The 24404-nt window shown below is 47.8% G+C and overlaps 2 protein-coding genes across 2 annotated transcripts in view; one reads left to right on the top strand and one right to left on the bottom strand.

Moving 5' to 3' along the window:
• Positions 1-3598: 3598 nt before the first annotated feature.
• Positions 3599-13605, top strand: NSUN5 (NOP2/Sun RNA methyltransferase 5). Its single transcript, XM_014850438.3, has 11 exons — positions 3599-3755; positions 3841-3963; positions 4447-4621; positions 4717-4825; positions 11629-11767; positions 11848-11963; positions 12347-12525; positions 12721-12931; positions 13011-13151; positions 13226-13343; positions 13467-13605. The coding sequence occupies exons 1-10, from the start codon at positions 3663-3665 to the stop codon at positions 13338-13340; spliced, it is 1401 nt and encodes a 466-aa protein (XP_014705924.3). The 5' UTR covers positions 3599-3662; the 3' UTR covers positions 13341-13343; positions 13467-13605.
• Positions 13601-24404, bottom strand: part of POM121C (POM121 transmembrane nucleoporin C) — a 27766-nt gene continuing 16962 nt past the window's right edge. The window contains exons 6-13 of the mRNA XM_014850437.3: positions 24217-24308; positions 23493-23566; positions 22882-23006; positions 22639-22741; positions 22227-22403; positions 18867-20519; positions 17039-17161; positions 13601-15826 (exon numbers count right to left, since the gene is read on the bottom strand). Coding sequence (XP_014705923.2) covers positions 15729-15826; positions 17039-17161; positions 18867-20519; positions 22227-22403; positions 22639-22741; positions 22882-23006; positions 23493-23566; positions 24217-24308 — 2445 coding nt within the window. The 3' untranslated portion in view covers positions 13601-15728. The remainder of the gene's footprint in view (positions 15827-17038; positions 17162-18866; positions 20520-22226; positions 22404-22638; positions 22742-22881; positions 23007-23492; positions 23567-24216; positions 24309-24404) is intronic.

Below are 24404 nucleotides of genomic sequence, written 5' to 3'. Positions count from 1 at the left end.
ACATACTGCTTTATGCTCAGGGCTTTAAAAGCAGCTCCAGTCTCTCGTGGAGCCAGATCTTGCTTCCACCCCTGTTCATTGGTCTACGGTTAGAGTCACATCAACTGCTCCGTCATTGCTCTGTCCTCGAAGACCTCTCTTGACCATGGGAGTGGGCCCAGAGACCCTGTCATCCATGGGGAGCCTGCCCCTGGCCACAGTTGATGGTGTCAACCCAGGCCAAGGCTGGGACAGCTGAATTCTCTCCCAAGAATCTGAAAATTGGAAGAGAGAGCATGGTTGGGGCTGAGTCATCTGCAGCCTGGTGCTTTAGAGAGAAGCTCCTCAGTCCTGTGCTCCTGAGGTCTGTGGAGCTGCTTGAGGGCCTTCCACGGAGGATGGCTCTTCCCTGGTGTGCTGGCATGTATCCACATGGGCCACATGGGCAAAGGTTTGACCCACAGCCTAGCTGAGTGACCCTCCAGGAACGGGAAAGGATGGGAGGCTTGTGACGCACTACCTCAGGGCCATCTCCACTGACCTCCTTATCCCCATGGGACATTCACACAAGCTGTGCGCTTGATACCTTCCAGACCTGGATTTTGGATGCATCTCTTCCTTCAGTTCCATGATTGGGCTAAAGAGTGTCGCGCCTCTAGACGCACGCTTCTCCACCCTGCTCTGTGTCCTGGGAGGCGGGCCCCAATGGAATGCAAAACTTCTGGCTCCCTGTTGGATTCCACTGATGGGAGGGACTGGCAGGAGATCTGAGGGCGGGAGGAGGGAGTTCGAGGTGCTTCTTTTCCTGGTTTCTTGCCTGCTGGTCTACGGCTTGCCAGCCAAAGACTCCTGGCAGGCAGCCCTCTCCTGTTACTCCTTCCTGCTCTTTCAGGCCCGGTGGTGAACAGTGCTGTCGCTAGCCCAGAGTGCTGCACTGTCTCCTGTAGGTTCCCTTAACTCTGACCATTTTTAAACAGCCCCCTCTTTAAACTCTATTCAGCTATCTTTTGTGTGCACCTTTCTGCCTCCAGCCAGACCCTAACAGACACAATGACATCCCTCTGCACCTATTTAATAAATCCCCCCCTTTTTTTTGGCTAGCCACTTAGTGTTTGTACTTGCAACCAAAAGATCTTAACTGATCCACATCCATATGGAGAAGGCAAAGGAAATTCTTCATGTGGAGTTGGCATTTGGGCTGAAAGAAGTGGAATACAGGCAGAGGAGAAGAGCCTTTGGGAGTCTAGGTTTGCAGAGGGATGCTGCAGCTGGGGCTGGACCACGGAGAACCATTGATGCTACTTCAGTGTATATGGACTTTATTGTGTGGTCATGATAGTGTGGGAGTGGGTGAGTCTGCCCAGGGAGAAAATATCAGACTGACAGAAAAGGTGGTCAGGAGATGGGACACCAGAAGCTAAGGAGCAGCTTACACAAGGCTGCCAAGGAAACTTAGAAATGGGAGAGTATGCCAGCAGGAGAGGTCATGGAAGCCAAAGCTTTTCAACAAAGAACGTGTGCTCAAAAGTGCCATGAAATCCCAGATTCAGCACGAAAGGCCTGAGGAGTATTAGGAGTCTCTTGGTGGCCTTGGAGGGAGGCATTTCAGTGTGGTGGGTTGGGAGACAGACTGCAGGGAGTTAAATAGCAAGTGATAAAGAAGTAAAGACAATGATTGCTGATTCCCTTTTTAGAAAGTTTGATGGTGAAGGGAAGAAGAGAACTGGGTCATGAGTCTGAGAGAAGGTGGGATTAGAGAAGGCATTTTTAGGATAGAGGAGACTCTCAAACAGAATAGAAATATATGAGCCATACATATAAATATATGTATGTTTAAGTTTTCTAATGGTCACATTTAAAAAATTAAAAGAAACAGGTCACCTAGTACCCAGATCTTGGTTTCTAATATCACTCTCCAATAAAAGGAGCCACAGCTCCTTGGGGAAATGGCTGATTTTAGCACTAGAGAGGACATACACAAGATGAGCCTTGAGTATCTTCTTGTGCCAGAGGCAAGGAAGTGCTCAAAAACAAACAATGATGGGGGCTCTCAAAAGGACTTAGGAGCCAACTGAAAGCACTCCCAGGAACAATTTGAGCAACAAAATCAAGTAGTACTGGTTTGTAACCCAAAGTATAAAATAAATATCCATGAGTCCATACTGATATAAATAAATGATCGACCAATTAAGTAAACAGGGAGAAGAGACCAGTCTGTGCGGAAGAATTCCGAATAGTTTATGTAGCTACTCCACCCTCAGGGAGGGGGAGCACAACCCCGACTCCTTATGTGTGGGCTGCCCAGAGTGACTTCTTCCCAGAGAGGACAAAGGGATAAAGGGTAGCTTTACAGTGGAGACACCTGACAAACACCACCTCAGCAAGGTGATCAAGGTCAACGCTGACAGGGACGTCATGTTGATACTATGTGCCCTGGATATGATGAGATGAGAATGGTACTTTATCTGTGGTCTTCCTCCCCAAACCCATAACCCCAGTCGAAATGATGCGGGGTCGGTGAGCTGAGGAGTCGAAAGAAAGATTTCTTGGACTCTCAAGATCTGGCAGTAGTGCTCGTTTTATTTAGAGAATAGTGTGGAATAGCATGGGGACAGGACCCATGGGCAGTCAGAGCTCCTGCTGCTGCTGCATGGGGACAGGACCCATGGGCAGTCAGAGCTCCTGCTGCTGCCCTGAGTTGAGGGTTAGGGCTAATTTTATAAGGCATGGGTACGTGACTTATTTTTACTGGAAAAAGAAAAGATGATGTAAAAAGCCATTAAATGATTTCAGTGCAGACGGGGTCTGGTTATTGTGCGGTCATATAACTTTTAGATACGAATCTGGCCATATAGATCGGCATGTAGGTGAGGATGCCCTGGCTTCTCTCCCTGGGGCGGTCCTAATTCATACCATAAAAAAATCCACTGGGTCATATAGTTTGGCATGTAGGCCAGGTCACCTTGGGCTTCTCTAGCTGGGGCAGCCTTAATCCACATCATAACCATGAGAAAAACATCAGACAAATCCCAACTGAGGGACACTCTACAAAATACTGACCAGGCCCCTCAAAACCATCAAGGTCATCGAAAACAAGGAAAGTCTGAGGAACTGTCACAGCCAAGAGGAGCCTAAGGAGACATGACGACTGAATATAACGTGGTATCCCAGATGAGAGTCAAGGACAGTAGGTACAAAGGAAATCTGAATAAACGGTGGCCTTGTGTCAACATCGGTGCACCTGTTACTCCCCTGAAGGAGGGGGATTGTCTTAGGATGGGTCAACTCTGCCACAGCTGGCTGTCCAGCGCCACATCATTTTGCGGTCCATTCATTCATTCGCTCCTTCACCAGGTATTTATTAGGTCCTTATCGCGAGAAAGACAGTGGTGTAGGAGGTAGGAACACATGACCGACCAGATAGACAAGGATTTCCCCTCATGGAGCTAGCTGGAGAGACGAATAATAAATCATTAAAAAAAAAAGCGAGGAGCGGGCGAAGAAGTGGAGAACTGCGCTGCCAGCGTCGCCCTCCTCGCCCTAGTAGGAGCGTGAACACACACACGCCCTGGGGGCACTTGGTTGAGCACTGGAGCTTCCGGGTCTGGAGCCTCCGTGCCCTTTGACCCCGGAAGTCTGGGCGCGCTTCGCGGCAGAGCCGTAAAGGCGCGCGGGAGCGGAGCATGGCTGTGTACGGGGTGGCGGCGGCCGTGCTGGCCAGCGTGGAGAGCCGCCAGGGCTCCATCAGAGGGCTGGTGTACGCCAGCGGCTTCCAGGTAGCGGGGTGGCGGGTGCGGGTCTGGGCGGGGGGCTGGCCCGGGCCGGCCCCCGCCTCAGCCTGTGTCCTCTCGGCCGCGCCAGAACGTGAAGCAGCTGTACGCCCTGGTGTGCGAGACGCGGCGCTACTCCGCCGTGCTGGACGCCGTGATCGCCAACGCCGGCCTCCTCCAAGCCGAGAAGAAGCTGCGGCCGCACCTGGCCAAGGTGACGCGCGGGCTGGGGCGGGCCATGAGCCTCTCCTGACCCGGTCCCAGCTGCGCACCGTCCTCAGTGTGACTTTAGCAAGTCGAGCCCCTGAAATGAGTCAGAGCAGCCCCTCGCTGGGTTATGAATTGAGATGGGAGGAAAATGCCTTAACTTCCAGCCTCGTGTGAGAGATTAAATAAGAACAGAAATGCAAAGTAGCAACGGCAGGGACTCTTCAGGTAAAACAAAAGGGCGATGTTGACCAAGAGGTGGGTTGGGATCCAGAGCTCTGCAGGTGAGCAGCCATGGAGAAAGGGTTCAGGACTGGGAAGCAGGACACCAGGTTCAAATCCTGATTCTGCTCTTAATTTCTGCTGTGATCTTGGACATGGTACCTCACTTTTACTGTCTGCACCGGTGGTCCGCTAGCCTTTCCAGTTCCGACACTCGAGTTCCAAGGCATTAGTGCTTAGGGTTTTTTCTCTGTTTCTGCATCCCCAGGTGCTAGTGTATGACCTACTGTTGGGAGGAGGCTTCAGAGGGGGCAGGGGCCGATGGAAGCGTCTGCTGCACCGGCACGAGGCAAGGCTGAAGGCCGAGTTGGCTCGGCTCAAGGTTCATCGAGGTGTGAGCCGGAATGAGGACCTGTTGGAAGTGGGATGCAGACCTGGCCCAGGTGAGCTGGAAGGAGTTGTGGGGGTGCGGGATAGCCATCGGGCCCTTAGAGGAGAGGGCCGTGTCCTTGCCCACTCACTGCTGCTTGCCCTCTAGCCGTGCAGGTGCCTAGATTTGTGCGGGTGAACACTCTCAAGACCTGCTCGGATGATGCAATTGATTATTTCAAGAGACAAGGCTTCTCCTACCAGGGCCAGGCTTCCAGGTGAGCCTAGAACTCTGCCTGGCCGCCCTCCTCCACGAAGGTGCCTTGGGGCATTGGGGAAACAGCAATCCACAGGAAGAGAGGCAGGGTGGTTGTGATTGCATGTGGGTTTTCTACCTACTTTTCCGGCAGTTTCTCCATCTCCTTCCAAGGACTATTCCTCCATCCCTTAAGCGCTGATTCTCCTAGAGTCCCATCCTACATTCTTCTCATGTATCCCTCAATTTCTTCTCTAGCTCTGACTCCTCCTTCTCACCTGATGATTCCTGTGTCCCAGTTTAGACTTCTCTTCCTACCCTCAGATTCATATCAGTGCTTCACAGACACCACAATCGCAGCAGGGGTCAAACTGAATTCGTCTTCCCTCTGAACTTTGCACTTTCTTCTTTTTTTTAATTGTTAAATCATGTTTATTCAAGATTTAAGAGAAATCCCAAACAATATTCTTGAACGTGTTATTGGGTTATTTTGCAGCACTCTCTCTTTTTTTTTGAGGCATAACTGACATATAACATATCAGTTTCAGGTATACAACATAATGATTTGATATTTGTCTTTAGGGCTGAGATGTGTTTCCTGGAGGCAGCATGTTGTTGGCTCTTGTTTTCTTTTTTCTTTCTTTCTGTTTTTTTTTTTCATTTTGGTGAGGAGGATTGTCCCCGAGCCAATCTTCCTCTATTTTACGTGGGATGTTGCCACAGCATGGCTTGATGAGCGATGTCTAGGTCTGCACCCAGGATCCAAACCTGTGAACCCCAGGCTGCCAAAGTGGAGCATGTGAACTTAACCACTCACCACTGGCCCAGCCCTGGGTCTTGTTTTTTAATCCATCCAGCCACTCTGTCTTTTGATTGGTGAATTCAACCCATTTACGTTTAGAGTGATTATTGATATAATCACTTATATAATCACTAAGGGCTTAATACTGCCATTTTATCTCTTATTTTCTGGTTGTTTTATATTTCCATTGTATCTTTTCCTTTGTATTTCTGACTACATTTCAGTTTGGTGATTTTTTTTTTTTTAAAGATTGGCACCTGAGCTAACATCTGTTGCCAATCTTCTTCTTTTTTTTCTTCTCCCTGAAGCCCCCCAGTACGTAGTGTATATTCTAGGTGTAGGTCCTTCTGGTTCTGCTATGTAGGATGCTGCCTCAGCATGGCCTGATGAGTGGTGCCAGGATGTGAACCGGTGAAACCCTGGGCCTCTGAAGTGGAGCATGCAAACTTAACCACTTCGCCATGGGGCCAGCGCCTCAGTTTGGTGATTTTCTGTGATGGTTTTCTCAGTTTTCTCTTTATTTATGATTTTTGGCTCTGCTCTGATTTTTTGTTTAGTAGTTGCCATGAGGTTTGTATAAAAGATCTCATAGGTGAAATAGTCTGTTTTCTGGTAGCCTCTTATTTCCATTAGCCTAAGCATGACCCATCCCATTTCTCTTCCCCTTTTGTGTTATTGTTGTCACAAATTATTCTTTTTCATCTTGTGACTTTGTGACTAAATTGAAGTATTTATAGTTTTTTTTTTTTAAGATTGGCACCTGAGCTAACATCTGTTGCCAATCTTATTTTTCTTCTTCTCCCCAAAGCCCCCCAGCACGTAGTTGCATATATTGTAGTTGTAGGTCCTTCTGGCTGTGCCATGTGGGACACTGCCTCAGCATGGCTTGACGAGCGGTGCCATGTCCACGCCCAGGATCCAAACCGGTGAAACCCTGGGCCGCCAAAGCAGAATGCACAAACTTAACCCCTCGGCCATGGGGCTGGCCCCTCTAGTTATTTTTGATGGTTTCCTTCTCTTTATCTTTTATGTTATAATAGTTTGCTAACCTGTTCTGATACAGAACTGTAATTTTCTGATTTTGTCTGTTTCTCTCCTTGCTCAAAGCTTTGTAAATCTTTGCTTTTTTGTTTCAGGTAGAGGGCTTCCTTCGTTGTTTCTTATAAGGCGGGTCTAGTGGTGAAGAACCTCCTCAGCTTTTGTTTATCTGGGAAAGCTTTTATTTCTCCATCATATCTCAAGGATAATTTCACTGGATAGAGTGTTCTTGGCTGAAAGTTTTTGTCTTTCAATATTTTGAATATATCATTCCACTCTCTCCTAGCCTGTAAGGTTTCTGCTGAGAAATCTGCTGAAAGGCTGATAGAGGCTCCTTTTTAGGTTATTTTCTTCTGCTTTGCTGCCCTTAATAGTTTTTGTCATTGACTTTTACCACTTTTAATATTATATGCCTTGGAGGAGGTCTTTTTGCACTAATGTAATTAGGAGTTCTATTGTCTTCATGTCCTTGGAAGTCCAGTTCTTTCCCCAGGTTTGGGAAGTTCTCAGCTATTATTTCTTTGAACAAGCTCTCTGCTCCTTTCTCCCTCTGGGATACTTGTAATCTTTATGTTACTTTTCCTAATTGAGTTGGATATTTCTCAAAGAATTTTTCAAAAATCTTAGTTCTCTCTCCTCCTCCACCTGAAGCATTTCTATATTTCTATCTTCTCATTCACTAATTCTGTCCTCTGTAAGGTCTGCTCTATTTTGTATGGTTTCTGCATTATTTTTTATCTCATTGATTGTGTTCTTCATATCCACAGTTTCTATATAGGTTTTTTTAAGGGCTTCAATCTCTTTGGTGAAGTATTCCTTCTGCTCATTGATTTTATTTCTGAGCTCATTGAACTGTCTTTCTGTGTTTTCTTGTAACTTGTTGAGTTTCTTTATGACAACTATTTTGAATTCTCTGGCATTTAGATTCTAATCTTCTGTGACTTCTGGTTTGGTTTCTGGAGAGTTGTCATTTTCTTTCTGTTCTGCAGTGTTACTGTAGTTCTTCATGGTGTTTGATGAATTGCTTCTCTGCCAGCGCATTTGTGGTAGTATCAGGTTGCAGATTCCACCTGCCACTGCTGGGGGTGGGGGCAGGGGCCCATCTCGCCGCTCTGCATTCCTGCAGGCTGGCCGCTGCCATTCAGTGGGGCGCATTCATGTGTGTGGGGCTGCCTCGGTAGGTGGGTGCTCCTGCAGGTGGGGCTGCTCCTGCCTCCACTCACAGTTGTGCTGGCTGCTGTGTGAGGATCCAGAGCCTGAATGGCTGGCGCTGGAGAGGAGGAGGGGTCAGCTCACCTAGTTCCACTGCTTCCTGGGGATCCAGTCCACTCACCTTCAGATGTATGGCTGCATGGATCTCTCAGGCATCCTGTTGTGTTGTGTAGGGAATCCTCTGCTGGTTAATGGATGTCTGTTTAGTTGTAACTTAGAGGGGTGAGACAAAGGGAACAACTTACTCTGCCATGGTGCTGACATCACCCCCCCTTTATTTCTGTATAGTGCAAAATGATCACTACATTAAGTGTAGTTAACATGTCACCACATAATAGTTTCAAAATTTTTTTTTGTGATGACTACTCTTATGATTTACTCTTAGCAGCTTTCAAACATACAGTCCAGTAGTGTTAACTATAGTTGCCATGTTGTACATGACATCCCCATGACTGATTTACTTTATAACTGGAAATTTGTACCTTTTCACCACCTTCACCCATTTTGCTCCCTGCACCTACCAATCTGTTCTCTGTATCTATGAGCTCAGGGGTTTTTTTGGGTTCCAAATATAAGTGAGATCATGTGGTATTTCTCTTTGTCTGACTTATTTCACTTAGCATAACGCCCTCAAGGTCCATCCATGTTGTTGCAAATGGCAAAATTTCATTGTTTTTTTTTTTATGGCTGAGGAATATTGCATTGTATATGTACCACATTTTCTTTATTCATTCATCTATTTATCAACACTTGGGTTGTTTCCATGTCTTGGCTGTTGTAAATAATGCTGCAGTGAACGTGGGGGTGCATATATCTTTTCAAGTTAGTGTCTTTGTTTTCTTTGGATTAGGAATTGCTGGATCATGTAGTATTCTATTTTTAATTTTTTGAGGAACCTCCATACTATTTTCTATAGTGGCTGCAGCAGTTTACATTTCCACCAGTGGTGCACAAGGGTTCCCTCTTCACATCCTCACCATCACTTGTTATTTCTTGTCTTTTTGATAAATAGCCATTCTGACAGGTGTGAGGTGGTATCTCATTGTGGCTTTGATTTGCATTTCCGTGATGATTAGTGATGTTGAGCATCTTTTCCTGTACCTGTTGGCCATCTGTATGTCTTCTTTGGAAAAATGTCTATTTGATCTTCTCATTTTTTAATGGGATTTTTTTTTTTGCTGAATTGTATGAATTCTTTATATATTTTGGATATTAACTGCTTATCAGATAAATGATTTGCAAATATTTTCCTCCATTCTGTAGGTTGCCTTTTCATTTTGTCAATGGTTTCCTTTGCTGTGTGGAAGCTTTTTAGTTTGATGTAGTCCCACTTGTTTATTTTTGCTCTTTGTTGCCAAATCCAGAAAATCATTGCAAAGACTGATGTATAGGAACTTACTGCCTGTGTTTTCTTCCAGGAGTTTTGTGGTTTCGGGTCTTACATTTCAAGTCTTTCATCTATTTTGAGTTAATTTTTGTCTTTGGTGTAAGATAATGGTCCAGTTTTGTTCTTTTGCATGTGGCTGTCCAGTTTTCCCAACACTGTTTATTGAGGGGACTGTCCTTTCCTCATTGTATATTCTTGGCCCCTTTGTTGTAAACTGACCATATATGCATCAGTTTATTTCTGGGCTCTCTATTCTGACCCATTGACCTATGTGTCAATAGCTTTGTAATATAGTTTGAAATCAGGGAGCATGATGCCTCCAGCTTTCTTCTTTTTTCTCAAGATTGCTTTGGCTATTTGCATCTTTTTTGGTTCCATACAAATTTTGGGATTGTTTATTCTATTTCTATGAAAAATACCATTGGAATTTTGATAGGGATTGCCTTGAATCTGTAGATTGCTTTGGGTAATTTGAACATTTTAACAATATTAATTCTTCCAATCCATGAACATGGACTATCTGTCCATTTATCTGTTGTCTTCTTCAGTTAATCACTGTTTTGTAGTTTTCAGTGTACAGGTCTTTCACCTCCTTGGTTAAATTCATTCCTAGGTATTTTATTCTTTTTGATGTAGTTGTAAATGGGATTCTTTTCCTAATTTCTCTTTCTGCTACTTCGTTGTTAGTATATAGAAACACAGCAGATTTTTGAATCTTGACTTTGTATCCTGCAACCTTACTGAATTAGTTTATTAGTTTTAAGTTTTTTGTGGAGTTTTTAGGGTTTTCTATATATACTATGTCATCTGCAAATAGTGACGGGTTTACTTCTTCCTTTCCGATTTGGATGGCTATTTCTTTTTCATGCTTAATTTCTCTAGCTAGGACTTCCAATGCGATGTTGAATTGAAGTGGCAAGAGTGGGCATCCTTGTCTTGTTCTTGATCTTAGAGGAACAGCTTTCCACTTTTCACCGTTGAGTATGTTAGCTGTGGGCTTGTCATATATGGCCTTTATTATGTTGAGGTCCATTCCCTCTGTATGCACTTTGTTGAGAATTTTTATCATAAATGGATGTTGAATTTTGTCACATGCTTTTTCTGCATCTATTGAGATGATCATATGATTTGTATCCTTCATTTTCTTAATGTGCTGTATCACACTGATTGATTTGTGGATTCTGAACCATCCTTGCATCCCTGAACTCTGCACCTTCTGCATTCCTTATTTTAACCTAACAGATATCACCATTATGTGGCCATTTGTTCAAGCCAGAAACTGAGTCATCCTAGATGCTTCCCTCCTCTCCTTACAGTCATTTACTACTCCGCCTTCTGCATCTTTTTCAGGTCCACTCCTTTCTTTTCGTCCTCCTGGACAGTGCCTAGGTTTACACACTCTTCATGATTGGCAGAAAAATCTAAACTGGTCTCCTCACTTCCAGACTTTCTTGCTGTTTGTCCTTGTGGTTGGCTGCAGACAGATCTGAAGCCAGATCTGATGTGTCACTTACCTGCTGAAAACCCTTTCTTGGCTCTCTGTTGTGCTGCTGCCTCTTCCCTTCCAGGCCCATTTGCCATTGTGCTCCATGCCCCTCGTGTTCCCACAGTGGTTGCCGCTCTCCGCCGCATTCTTCCCACACTCTCCCATGGACTCAGCTGCCTCCTGGTCTGTACCCTGACAGCTCTGGGAAGCTGCCTCTGCTCCCTCCCTTTCCTTCCATCTGTTCTAGATGTTCCTTCTGCTTCTAACATGTTGCTTGCAGACCAGGTGGTAGAGTAGAGAATGTCTGTTTAGGTTTGAATTCCAGCTCTGCCACTTGATAGCTTTTTGAACTGAGATGTTATTCTCTAGGCTTGTGTCTACGTTGGTCCGCTGGAGTGGACAGTGTTCTTCTGCAGAGTTTAGTGAATGTAGCTTTCACCTCAGCTCCTCACATTACTAATTTCTCATCAGAAATTAGCTCAGCGCTCCCCTTGCATAATGTAACCTCTCCCCGAGGTTATGTTTTAATGGTACTGGCTAATATTGAGTGCGTAATTTATACCAAATGTTTTCCCAAGTGTTCTGCATGTATTCACTCATTTAATCCTCACAATGACCATTTTCCAGAAGTGCAAACAGAAGCTGAGATGAAGGCACTTGCCCACGTTCCTGCCACTGGTAAATGGTAGAGGTGGGATCCTGAACCTGGAGTCTGGCCTGAGAGCCCATTCTCTTAACTCCTGCCTCTATCTTATCACCCTGTTTATTTCTTCATAGCAGTTTTAAACATTTGTTGCATGAGTGAACAGTTAAAGAGAGGTAAAGTGTAGAATGTCTAGCCTGGTGCCTGGCATGGAGGAATTTGAAAATGTTGAATGAATGGTTCTTATTTCCTGGCAGCCTCGAGGACCTAAGGGCCCTCAAAGGGAAGTGTTTTCTTCTGGATCTCTTGTTGCCAGAGCTGCTTGTGTTTCCTGCCCAAACAGATCTGCATGAACATCCATTATACCAAGCTGGTCACCTCATCCTACAAGATAAGGTAGGGAAGATGGGTGGAAAAGGGAAGAGCATATGGGAGTGACGAGCCTTTTCACCTCGCTGCTGTGCTCTGCCTGCCAGGCCAGCTGTCTCCCAGCTATGCTGCTGGCTCCACCACCGGGTTCGCATGTCATCGATGCATGTGCTGCTCCAGGCAATAAGACCAGTCATTTGGCTGCTCTTTTGAAGAACCAAGGGTGAGTGCTGTGGTCAGACAGAGGAAGGGGATGGGGCCTGATCGCCTGTACTTTGTATGAAGATATCAGGAACTCTTTATTCCTGATAGGTCATGAAGGCTGAAAGGAGGATTTTTCCTTTAAATACTTCCTTCTAGACCTAGGCCAGTTCATGGTATAGCCCCAAGCTGAGCTTCCCAGGGGGTTGCAGGTGTGAGATGTGAATCCTTTAGCCCTTCAGGCCGAGTCCCCAGGCCAGTTACCTCTGACTGCTTATCTTTGTAGGCCATTTAAATATTTTCTGTGCATCCTGACTTAATGTACATGTTATTATATGTTGGAGCTGTGGGCCCTTAGCTGCTCCATAAATTCTCAGGTAACCTCTACTCTGCCCTCTTCCCTAGAAAAATCTTTGCCTTTGACCTGGATGCCAAACGCCTAGCATCCATGGCTACTCTGCTGGCCCGGGCTGGAGTCTCTTGCTGTGAGCTGGCCAAGGAGGACTTCCTGGCAGTCTCGCCCTCAGACCAGCGTTATCGTCAGGTCCAGTACATCTTGCTGGATCCTTCTTGTAGTGGCTCTGGTGAGATGGGGAGAAAGCATGGCCGGTGGCCCCACAGAACCCGAGCAACCTTAGAGGGGAAGGGGTAGTCGTTCACTTTGGCCTTGGGTTTAAGTTCTGACTGTAATCATCTTGTGATCCCGGGCAAATGTTATCGTGTCAAAAATGGGGATTTCAAAATAAGGCAGTCTGTGATGAAAACACCGTTTTCCTTAGGTATGTTGACCAGACAGCTGGAGGAGCCCGGGGCAGGCGCACCTAGCAAGGAGCGCTTGCATGCCCTGGCGGGGTTCCAGCAGCGTGCTCTCTGCCACGCACTCACCTTCCCCTCCCTGCAGCGCCTCGTCTACTCCACATGTTCCCTCTGCCAAGAGGAGAATGAAGATGTGGTACGCGATGCCCTGCAGCAGAGCCCAGGAGCCTTCAGGTGGTGGCTCTCTCCCAGGGTCTCGGGGCGGGAGGCTGCTCTCTTTTGCCTACGAGCCTGTGCTATTTCTTCTCCACAGGCTGGCTCCTGTGCTGCCCTCCTGGCCCCACCGAGGTCTCTGCACTTTTCCAGGTGCCGAGCACTGCCTCCGGGCCTCCCCCGAGACCACGCTCACTGGTGGCTTCTTCATTGCTGTGCTTGAACGGGTAGAGGTGCCAGGGTGAGTGAGTAGGGGGCCTGCTTGGAAGATGCTGGCAGATGGGGACACATCTAACTGATGTACTTTTCTTGTAGCTCTGTCTCACAGGCCGAAGCATCAGCACCGGAACTTGTACCCGGCTCCGCCCCAAAGAGAAAGAAGAGGCGGCGAAAAGCAGTGGCGGCTCCTAGCACGTTGCCTTGCACATAGCAGGTGCTCAAGCTGGGTGCGCGGGAGGAAAGGAAGATACTAGTTCTCCCCTCAACTCAGCCTGGGGTCCTCAGCCCCAGGCAGCACTTTTGTTTTTGAAAGGTTCTATTCTTTTTATTGCTTTAGGAAGGAAACTGGTAACCCTGTTTCTCCAGCTGGACAGACAGAGTGGATTTCCTCGTCCTTTGGGTCCCCTCCCTGGGCTGTGTTCTTGCTGGCGAGAGAAGTGCTGCCCACAAAATAAAAAGCAGGACATGGTCTATGATAGATCACAGTTTTTTTTATTCTTAATGACATAAGCAAGGAGAAAAATGTCACATTCATACTAAAAATCCCAACTAGACTCACCAGGAATTAAGTCCATTTGTAATGGGGAGTCCCAGCCTCCGTTCCGGTCCAGTGCTCGTGCATGCACACATACACTCCACACACGCACACTCAGGCTGTGCCAGGACACCCTCTTCGGGGCTTTCCTGGACCAGCTGTCCTGCCTGTGGAACTGAGGTAAACTAGCTCAGAGTACTAAAACTAAGAGGATCTACCTTACGTAAGGTATAGGTAGAAGCTTGATTTCTAGACCCGTGCCCCACCCCCACCCCTCCAATCCTAACAAGTATTTGGGACTTGAGGTCAGGCCCCTCCTCAGCATCACGCACAGTGAAGTCTTAACAGAGCTCTTCCTGGGGGTGGGGAGGTGCAGCCCTGTGACAGAATGTTCAACCTCAGTCACAAAGGGAGGGGGGACTACTTACACCTACGTCACATTATTCATAAAATAAGAAGTACATTTCATATAATGTGTTCAGAAGGAGCTCTCGTCCCTCAGGAAAGCTGCCTGGGACAGCATTTGAGCTGCTTCTTCACACAGGCATAACTTAACTGTACAGCTAATTCCTAGTCAATAGCATTTACACTTAACCACCTCAATGAACCAAGCTTGAAGGAATTTAAAGGCAATTTAGCTTAAATACAAAAATAAATTTTTATTTTGTTAAAAAATGTTTAAATATTTTTTTCTTTTAATTTAGACACACGCATTCATACTTCTCCCAAAGAGGATGGACATGGCAGCAGGGCTCTTGGGCCTGGGGTACATGGTTTGGGAACAAAGGAAGAAAAGGGGAAGGGTTGGAGGCTTTGTTGGGGGGAAAAAACTAAGAATTTTAAAGTGTGGTTCGTTAGTTTAGGTTTCCTAGCATACGAGGGGTGATCTAGCCTCCATGGAGGTCAGGTAGGTGGGAGAGAGACAGGGAAGAGGTCTTTGCTTCCCCTCGGCCCCATCCTCCTGGGCTGCCAGCCCTTAAAGTCAAAACACCATTTGAAATCCAGGAGCCAGCACTTGCAGCCATAAAGTGGTGCTCCTTTCCACATTCAATTAGCTAGGCCCCAGAACTTGGAACAGTAAGTCCGGCACTACCAACATGCCGCCACTCATACAATTCAATTCTTCCTCCAAACTCGATTCAAAGAGCAATAGACATGAGCATCAGACAAAGTAACACAGGACAAGGCTTTAACATACAATCCCGGAGAGAGAGAGAGGAGCCCAATGAGGCCAGTGGGGCAGGTGGGTGAGGAGGCAGCTGGAAGCGGTGGGCATCCTGCCTGCTCCAAGAGCTTCCCTCCCTGGAGCGAGGTATCACCCTGAATCTGCCAGGCTAACAGTCTGGGCCACCAAGCTTTTAGGGGCCAAACTGGCAGAGGGTTGGGGAGAAAACATTGACTCAGACTTGAGCAGGAAGTGGAACAGCAGGAGCAGCACCCACTGGGGTTTCCAAGGTAAAGCAGATTCAAGGTCATTTCAAAAGGAATCGATCCTGCAAGGAACCAGTGAGGGACAAAGCAGCAAGAAATGGGGAAACAGAGTCCCCTAAAGGGACTAGAGGAGAACCACTTTTTATAGCCAAGCCAAGCAAGGTAAAGCTTTAGGGATAACCCATTTCCCTGAATCTCATCAAATGCATATCAGAGATCAAGTGGGTGAGGGCGGTACCTGCTACCCTCCAGCAAAGATGGGCTCTTGCGGGGGGGGGGGCGGAGCGGGAAGGGAGGCTGCCTGACTAAGCTTACACACTAAACGAGTGAGGGACACTATGTACAGATGTTTCCTTAGTTCTCTCCAGCCTCACCGGTGGAACTGTTCAAGTACAGGCATCAGGCGTCTGCCCTGCCACATCCTGCCTTCCCTTCCCTCAAGAGGCCTGAGGCTTCTGCTTCCTCGAGGAGAGGGAAACAGCCCCCAGGGCTGCCACTGCCTCCTTGGTGGCTGAAGCCAGGAATCTGGGGTAGGATTGCTTTATGGAACTAGAAGGGTCAGAGGCTCTTCCTAGCAGGTGATGAGGTCCAGATTTGGGTAGGGGTTTGGGGGGTGGGGGCAAGGGACAAAGTCTACTTCTTGCGGTTGTGCTGCCTTCGGGCCTGCAGGCGCTGCCGAGCCCCTGGCGTCTTGGATCCGGCACCAATGGAAAACGAAGGGGCAGCCGAGCCTGGAAAGATTCAACAAGATCTCATCAGGGCAGCTGTCACCTGAGAACACTTCTCTGGGTGCCCTAATCCCCAGGTTAGCCAGCAGAACACTGGGTGCTGGAATAGGTCTTCCTGAGCTGTAGCAATCGCTTTGGGGGAGGGGCCTATTTAAAATGCAAAATCCCAGAGTCCCAGATAGTCTGGGAGTGAGGCCCAGGAAGGCATTTTTACCTGGCTTTCCAGTGGTTGGGAAATTGTGCCTGAGATGGCTCCTCACTGACTCCTGCTGCCCAACTGCAAACCTGGGTTGTGCTGGATGCTCAGCCCAGCCGCATCTTTCTCATGCTTATGAGCCTGACCTTCCCTGGAGAGCCAGGAACCTGCTGTCCCAACCCACTCCCTCTTCCAAGAGGAATAAGCAGGTCATGCTGATGTGGATTAAGGCTGCCCCAGCTAGAGAAGCCCAAGGTGACCTGGCCTACATGCCAAACTATACGACCCAGTGGACTTTTTTTATGGTATGAATTAGGACCGCCCCAGGGAGAGAAGCCCAGGGCATCCTCACCTACATGCCGATCTATATGGCCAGATTCGTATCTAAAGTTATATGACCGCACAATAACCAGACCCCATCTGCACTGAAATCATTTAATGGCTTTTTACATCATCTTTTCTTTTTCCAGTAAAAATAAGTCACGTACCCATGCCTTATAAAATTAGCCCTAACCCTCAACTCGGGGCAGCAGCAGGAGCTCTGACTGCCCGTGGGTCCTGTCCCCACGCACCAGCTCTGACTGCCCATGGGTCCTGTCCCCATGCGGCAGCAGCAGGAGCTCTGACTGCCCATGGGTCTTGTCCCCACACACCAGCTCTGCCTGCCCATGGGTCCTGTCCCCATGCCAGCGGGGGCAGCAGCAGGAGCTCTGACTGCCTGTGGGTCCTGTCCCCACGCACCAGCTCTGCCTGCCCATGGGTCCTGTCCCCATGCCAGCGGGGGCAGCAGCAGCAGCTCTGCCTGCCCATGGGCTCTGTCCCCATGCCAGCGGGGGCAGCAGAAGCGGCAGCAGCAGAAGCGCTGCCTGCCCATAGGTCCTGTCCCCATGCTATTCCACACTATTCTCTAAATAAAAGAGCACTACTGCCAGATCTTGAGAGTCTAAGAAATCTTTCTTTCAACTCCTCGGCTCACCGATCCCGCATCAATGCTGGTAACAGAGAGACCTGCTGCTTACCGAAAGGTCCGACTCCAACAAAGCCTTGGGTGGGTGTTGAGGACGCTCCAAAGGAGAGGCTGCTGCCCGACGTGCCCACCCCAGGGGCAGGGGTGTTCTGACCAAAGGTGGGTGTGGAGGTGCCTAGAATGAAGAGGCAACAGAGAACTGTAGAGAATAGGCCTGTGAGCGGAGGGCATCAAAGCAGATGGTAATAAACCTAGCGGGGAGGTCTGCTCTCCTTGGGGGCATTCCATTCCCCAGAGGATACCTTCACCCTGGACCACTCTTCTGGTTCGCCCCACCGTAAGGAACTGTGTGGGATAATTAAGTCTGAACACCTGGTGCTCCAGGGGAGCCTACCCATCTCCCAGCCTGCTAACCACTGTGCTGCACCAGAAAAAAGGCCTCTTGGTGTTGCCTTCTGGCCACCTAAGGAGTAAGGTCTCTGTGTTTCCTTGGCCACCAAAGCACAGCAGAGGGGGACACCAGGTGGACTCCAACCTTCTAGCTTGACCAGGTTACCTCCCTTCTTCCATCGGCACTAATCGCTTTATGCCTCTCCTCCCTGTTTATTGGTCCCCTCCCCTCCAGACACCTGAGCCTTCCACCAAACTCCTCACCATTCCACCCTGTTGGTCCCTCGGAACTCAGTCATCAGCCACCACCTCCCTTGCCCTCACCAAACCCTGATGTTCAGTGCTGATGCTGCTTTCCCTGTGGCCCCTTCTCAGGACAGCCTGCGTACTCACGTGCAATTGTCTCAGCCTGGGCTGGGCAGGTATCTTTCTTGCTACCTGAGGCCCTGGCCTTGCCACCTCAATCTTTTCTATGCTGCCTCCGCCATCCACTCCTATGGTCACTTGTCACCACCAGGAACTGGTCTAGCTCCCAAATCTCCACTCTTAAAAGTCCTGACTTTCTTCCAGCTCGCTCTCTCTAGTGCTCCCTCCCCTCTGTCCCCTCAACCTCATGCACACCAGCACTCCACTGTCCCTCCTGCTACCCCTGCTTCAGTTTAAACAGGCTGGGTCTCACCAGCTGTCCACTCATTTGACGTCGACACCTCGACGGCTGAAGCTACTTGGGAAAGACACACAACAGTGCTGACTGGCCTCACTTTAAATTCACAACCAGTTTCCCAGCCCTCAAAACTGCCTGGCAACTCTCTTGCAGTTTCTCATTACATTACTTTCTCCACTCTCCAAAATGACTATTTCAAGAGGCTCTTCTTTGTATACATTTCACCCTAATCCACTCCCAAGATCTTCTCTCACATTTAATGAAGACGACAGAAGTTATCAGGATCAAAACTCCTTATAATCCATCTTCCACATGTCAATTAAGATCGCTTCATTCTTCTGCTTGAAATTCTAGTGATTTCCCTCAGTACTTCAAATCCAAACATTGAACCCTGGCCGTGAATGATCGCAACTCCGTCTGCCTCTCAACCTCATTTTATACCATCTCCGCTTTGAACCCTCTCGCCACCCCCTGCTTTTCTGTTTGTGAACACACCAGGCTTGTTTCAGCCTCCAAGCCTCTGCACTGGCTCTCTCTGGTGCCTGAAAAGCACGCTCTCACACACGCACCTACACTAACCCCTTTCTGTCACAAATACAGTCTTGGCTTAAACTTATTTCCTAAGAAAGGCCTTCTTTGATTCTCTAAATAGCTCCTCCAGTCATTAATTGCGTATTTTATTTTTTCAAGACAGTTATTGCTACCTGACATTCTATTTGTATATTTAACATCTGTCTCTTCACCACCACATAAAGCTCCATAAGAGCAGAGGCTATGTGAGCACTTACCACAGCGCCTGGCACAGTAGACCAATTCCTAGTCTTACCTCCAAACACAGGTTTGCTCTCAGGTGTGCTGGCCACATTGAAGGCAAAGGGTGTGCTCTGGCCGGGTGCGCCCAACGTGGTCTGACTCAAGCCTGCCCCAAAGGGGGTTGTGCTGCCAGTGGTCCCGCTCTGTCCTCCTCCAAAGCTGAAAGCTCCAGAGGTTGAACTGGTGCCTGGGGTAGCCACATTGATCCCAAAGCCCGCACTGCCAGCTGGGGCTGCTGATCCCCCAAATGTGAAGGGTGATGACGTTGTGCTGCCAAACATTGAGCTACTGGTCCCGCTGCTGGTGGTCTGGGTTGTAGCTCCAAAGCCAGAGGTGGTGGCTGCACCAAAGGAGAAAACAGCCGTGGTGCTGCCAAAGGCTGGCTGAGTGTTGGCAGGGGCACCAAAGGCAGAGGCTGCGGGTTTCAAACCACCAAAAGCCGACTGCCCAGCACTGCCGAAGGCTGGCTGGGCAGGGGCTGGTGCTGGAGTTGCAGTCAGGGCTGCGGCTGCAGAGTTTCCAAAAGTGAAAGAGCTGCCAAAGCTGGGGGCAAGAGCTGGCTTGGTAGTCCCCTGCTGCTGCCCATCAGTGGCCCCAAACGCTGGCTGGGCATTGGCTCCTGGATATGCTGGGAGAGGCTTGGTGCTTGAGCCAAAGGGAATGTTAAATGCTGGGGTGGTAGTGCTACTGAATGTCAGCGTCGGCTGGCTGGTGGTGACTGGGGCTGAGGTGGTAAGGGTGTTACCAAAACCACTAAAGCCGGCAGTGCTGCTGCTGGCGGCTGTCTGAACGGCACTGGGTAGGGACTGGCCAAAGGTGGTGACTGTTGTAGAAGTAGGCATGGCAGAAGGCTTGCCAAATTGGAATATGGAGCCCACGGCTGGGGTAAAGCTGGCCCCAGAGGCAGGGGGAGTCCCGAAGAGGAAAGACTGTGAAGTGGAAGTGGTGGTGCTATTCATGCTACTCAGGGTGCTGGTCACATTGCTCACACCAAAGCCAAATGCAGGCTTTGGAGCAGAGTCTGCGGATGTGCTGGCTATAGTCACAGAAGCCACTGTTGAAGCAGCACTGGCCTGGCCAATGAATAGAGGGGTGCTTGTGGTAGTGGCTGGAGTAGTTGTCTGATTGAAGGAGAAGGGAGTTGATAAGGGCACAGATGTAGGTGGACCCATGCTGCTAAAGATAGGCTTAAAAGTCGGGGGAGGGGTGCTGGTAGTCATGGGGAGGGCAGACGTGGAAGTTGTGGTGGTGGTGACCTTGGAAGGGCTAGCCTGCAAGGAGCCCTCATTCTCACTGATAGCTGGGGCCACAAAAATGGGCTTGAACATGGGAGATGCTGAAGACACAGCAGGAGCCACAGAGGCAGAAGGGTTAGCAGGCGGGGTGCTCAGCATTCCAAAGAGAATACTTTGCTTGGGGGTGGGGGATGGGGCAGACAGGGCTTGGGATTTGGCAGATGTCTCGGCTTGAGGGGCTTGAGGTGACTTGGTGGTGTCAGTGACTGGTATCGTGGAAGAAGCAGGGGTGAGCCCCAAGAAAGTGACCGTGGACTTGGAGTCTGAAGAGGTGCCTGGAAGGGGCCCTGACTGTGAAGACCCAAGAGAGGCCAGAAGGCTGGCTGTCTTCGGAGGCAAATGGGCCACAGTGGTTGCCACTCCAGCAGATTCTGGGAAGAAGAACAGAGAAAGTGAATTCGGAATACAGACGGTCCCCAACTCATAAAGGTTCGACTTACAATTTTTTGACTTTACAATGGTGTATGATGGTGCGAAAGCAATACGCGTTCAGTAGAAACCATACTTTGAATTTTGAATTTGAGTCTTCTCCTGGGCTAGTGATGTGCGGTGTGATACTCCCTCCTAATGCTGGGCAGCAGCAGCAGCGAGCCCCAGCTCCAGTCAGCCACGTGATCAAGACGGTAAACAAGTGATACACTGACAAGCATCCTGCACCCATACAACCACTTTCAGTACAGTATTGAGTAAGTTACATGAGATATTCAACTTTATTATAAAATAGGCTTTGTGTTGGATGATTTTGCCCAACTGGAGACTAACGTCAGTGTTTTGAGCACATTTAAGGTATACTAGGCTAAGCTATCATGTTCGGTAGGTTATGTGTATTAAATGCATTTTTTATTTTTAGGTTTTTTTTATTTTTTGAGGAAGATTAGCCCTGAGCTAACATCTGCTGCCAATCCTCCTCTTTTTGCTGAGGAAGACTGGCCCTGAGCTAACATTCGTGCCCATCTTCCTCTACTTTATATGTGGGATGCCTACCATAGCATGGCTTGCCAAGCGGTGCCATGTCCGCACCTGGGATCCAAACCGGTGAACCCCAGGCCGCCAAAGCAGAACATGCAAACTTAACCACTGCGCCACCAGGCCAGCCCCTAAATGCATTTTTGACTTGGGATATTTTCAACTTATGATAGGTTTATCAGGATGTAACCCCATCGTTAAATCAAGGAAGGTCTGTAACTCAAACGTGACAGTATTCGATGCTTTTGTATCCCACCCTGTGCCTAGCACAGTGCTAGGGATTCAAGAGTTGATTAACAAATATGACTAAATCTATTCCACAGGCCCTTAATGTATTCCTTCTTTAACATCAAGGAAGTGTTCATTATTTCTACCCTTCACAGATCATAAGAAAGATGGAAGGGGATAAAACTTGCCCTAATTGAGGGGGCTAAATGTGTGAAAACCAAGAAAAATCCAATCACTTGAACTGAGGTCCAGTTAATTACCTACATACATCTTACTCATCTAACAAAGATTTACTATCTTTGCCCACCATGTGTTAAGCAGAGCACGTAACCATGAATGAGACAGTCTCTGCCTTGAGCCCTGGGAGAGGCTGATACCTAACATGTACTACTTTATGATAAAGTGCAATAACAGGAGTGTGTACATATGCAGGGCCATACGCATGGGGCTGGCATAAGCAAGAGACCCTTGGCAACCTAGAGGGAAAGTAATTAATACTATCTTGTGCCTGTGGTCAAATAAGCACGTGACAAGACATCTTAACTATGTGACCACATTTACACTTCAGAGACACCTCACGAGGTCAGCATTATTCTCATTTTATAGATGATGAGAGTAAGACTCAGGAGCAGCTAAGAAACTGGGTTTCAAATCAAGAGCCATTTGACTACCACAACTGAGCTGCCCTCCTCAGCTGTAAGTATCGCAGCCCGTTTCCCTACAGTTTCCTGACCAGAGAATTCTGAGCTCTCAGGCTTGCACCAGCTCAGGTCTGGTAAGCCAGGGTAGGTTCTGCCCTTACAACAATTCCCAGTGATGCTTTTACTTCAACCTAAACAAAGGCTGAGGTCATTATATGCTCCGCAGGACGCTCTCCCACTAACCTGGGAAGGATGGTAAGCCCGGGGAACTCTGCATCTTCTTCAAGCTCTCCAACAGTGGGTTAGCACTTGGGGCTGGGAGGGAGGTTGGGGAGGAAGTAGTCCCAGCAGCAGGCAGGGTAAAAGGAAAAGAAGGCTGAGTGGTGGGTGGGTTCTCAGTGACAGAGTTTGAGGCAGTGTCTAAGGAAGAAAGAAAAGATTAAATCATCATCCACTGTTTGGGAAGTCTTTCCAGTGGCGTATCACAGAGCATGGGGATGCTCAGGTCTCACTATAATTCATTTAGAAAGGCTTCCCCTCAGTCTCAATAGTCATTCTTCTTCAGATTCCACTGAGGACCCAAATGGATATCTCAGATGAGAAAGACCAAAGGAAACAAACGCTCTCGAGTGTGTAACGGATCTATATTCCTTACCAGTCTCGTCCTCCAAGACCTTGTTAAACCATTGTAACGAAGCTTTCTTTTCCAAGTCTAGGTCTTCAGCAGTAATTGAATAACCAAGCTGGGGAGGTGGAGGCTACCAAAGAGAGAAAGAAGTCAAGTCAATCAGAAGAAACTAGAAGAAACCTGTATTTAGCCCTCTGAAGACTTAGGAGAGCTAAGCTGGGAGCTAAAACCTAAGCTGTGTTGAGCAAGAGTAGATAAACAAGACCGTACCAAGGTCAGCTGGTCCCCTCGCCTGGAGGGCAGCAGCTGAATCTTCCGTTTACGTTGCCCAGAGCTGCCAGGTGTAGATGGGGAATTCCACGAGTTTTGTTTCTTCCATGCAGTTGCATCTGCAACTAAAGAAAAATACAGACTTGTTTTCTTCTTTCTCTCTTCCAGAAATAGACAGGTTTGTCTATACACCTGGTTTTTAAAGTTGAATTTTCACTGAGTATCTCTGAAAGATTCTGTCTTCCATGGTTTGGGCTCTTGGATGGTGTTTGCAAGATTATTCTAACAGTCATGAGAATATAAAGAGAAAATTGCTCCAAATGCATGCATGTAACTTACTGGACAGTAATTACCTGGATTGCTCACAGATATCCCAACCTAAGCTTGTCCTTCCCTCAGTTATCCTGGGTTTTACTGTATTCGTCTGTGCCACCTTTCTCCCTTGCCGGACTATAAACTTCTGAGGACAGGAACCTCTATCTCTCTATCTACCAGACCTTACATATACCAATAATGCTCAATGTGTGTTTTCAAACTGGCAGAAGTCCATACATCCTCCATAAACACTTCGACCACCACCACGAGCCACTCCTGTGCATTTATCAACTCACCCTTTTCTCCCTGGGACTCCTTGTCTATTACCAATGGAGTTGAAGAACTAGAATGATGAGAAAGCTCCTCTTCTCTGTAGGAGGAAAAGGCAGAATTAAGTTTAGAAAGATTTTCTGACACAAAGTACTTGATAATTTCTTATGCCTTCCTAACTACCAACTGGCCAAAGTCTAGTACAACCATGATTTACAATCTCAGTATGCCAGGACAAAAAATTAAAAAAGTCAAAAGAAAACCTACAGAAGTGAAGGGAGGCAGTTCATGGAAGCCACGGTAAAACCTCTGTCGTAAAACAAGCACAAAACAATCATCTTCAAAACCTTACTTACAACCTGCCAAGTTCCTGAGAGTTCTAGTCACAGATCTGGTCCCTTAGAGTGGCATTCTAGTTGACTGTATGTACCTAAAGGGTCGGCTAGACTCAAAAACATGAAGTCTACTGCCCGCTGACATTATTCACTCTGTTCAGTCTATTCTGTGTGGCCTCTACTCTCACACCCCCATCACTCACACTGCAGTATGAGGAAAAGAGCCAGAGGCCTCTACAGCCAGTACATAAGAACTAGAAGAGATGAGAGCCACTCACGTTGCTACTTCACCATCCTTCTGGAAATAAATTTCTTTGGTTCTCCAAATCAGAGTTGCAGAAAGGCTAAGAGCCAAGTAAATTTCCCTCCTTTCCTGACCTCTCATTAATCCACACAGTAAATAATAACTGATTACCTTATTTTCTTTGCTGGCCTCTCTGGAGTCTGGGATCGGGATGAGGCCGGGCTTGAGAAGGGTGATGAACTGGGACCACTTCCCTTCCACAGCTAAAAAGTCAAATAAAAGTAACATGACTGACTCTAGTTTTGATAGTTTAGCATTCCACCTTCAATATAATATATATATATTTTTTTTTACCAAGG

This window comes from Equus asinus, chromosome 14 (genome assembly GCF_041296235.1).
Source record: "Equus asinus isolate D_3611 breed Donkey chromosome 14, EquAss-T2T_v2, whole genome shotgun sequence".
In the NCBI taxonomy this organism is placed as follows: Eukaryota; Metazoa; Chordata; class Mammalia; order Perissodactyla; family Equidae; genus Equus; species Equus asinus.
Note: the sequence above shows the minus strand (reverse complement) of the source record. Positions and strands in the feature narration are given on the sequence as shown.

Coding starts and splice junctions, on each gene's coding strand:
- NSUN5 (XM_014850438.3), top strand. CDS start 3,663: ATGGCTGTGTACGGGGTGGCGGCGGCCGTGCTGGCCAGCGTGGAGAGC. Junction 3,756..3,840: donor TGTACGCCAGCGGCTTCCAG/GTAGCGGGGTGG, acceptor CGGCCGCGCCAG/AACGTGAAGCAGCTGTACGC. Junction 4,622..4,716: donor GGGATGCAGACCTGGCCCAG/GTGAGCTGGAAG, acceptor CTTGCCCTCTAG/CCGTGCAGGTGCCTAGATTT.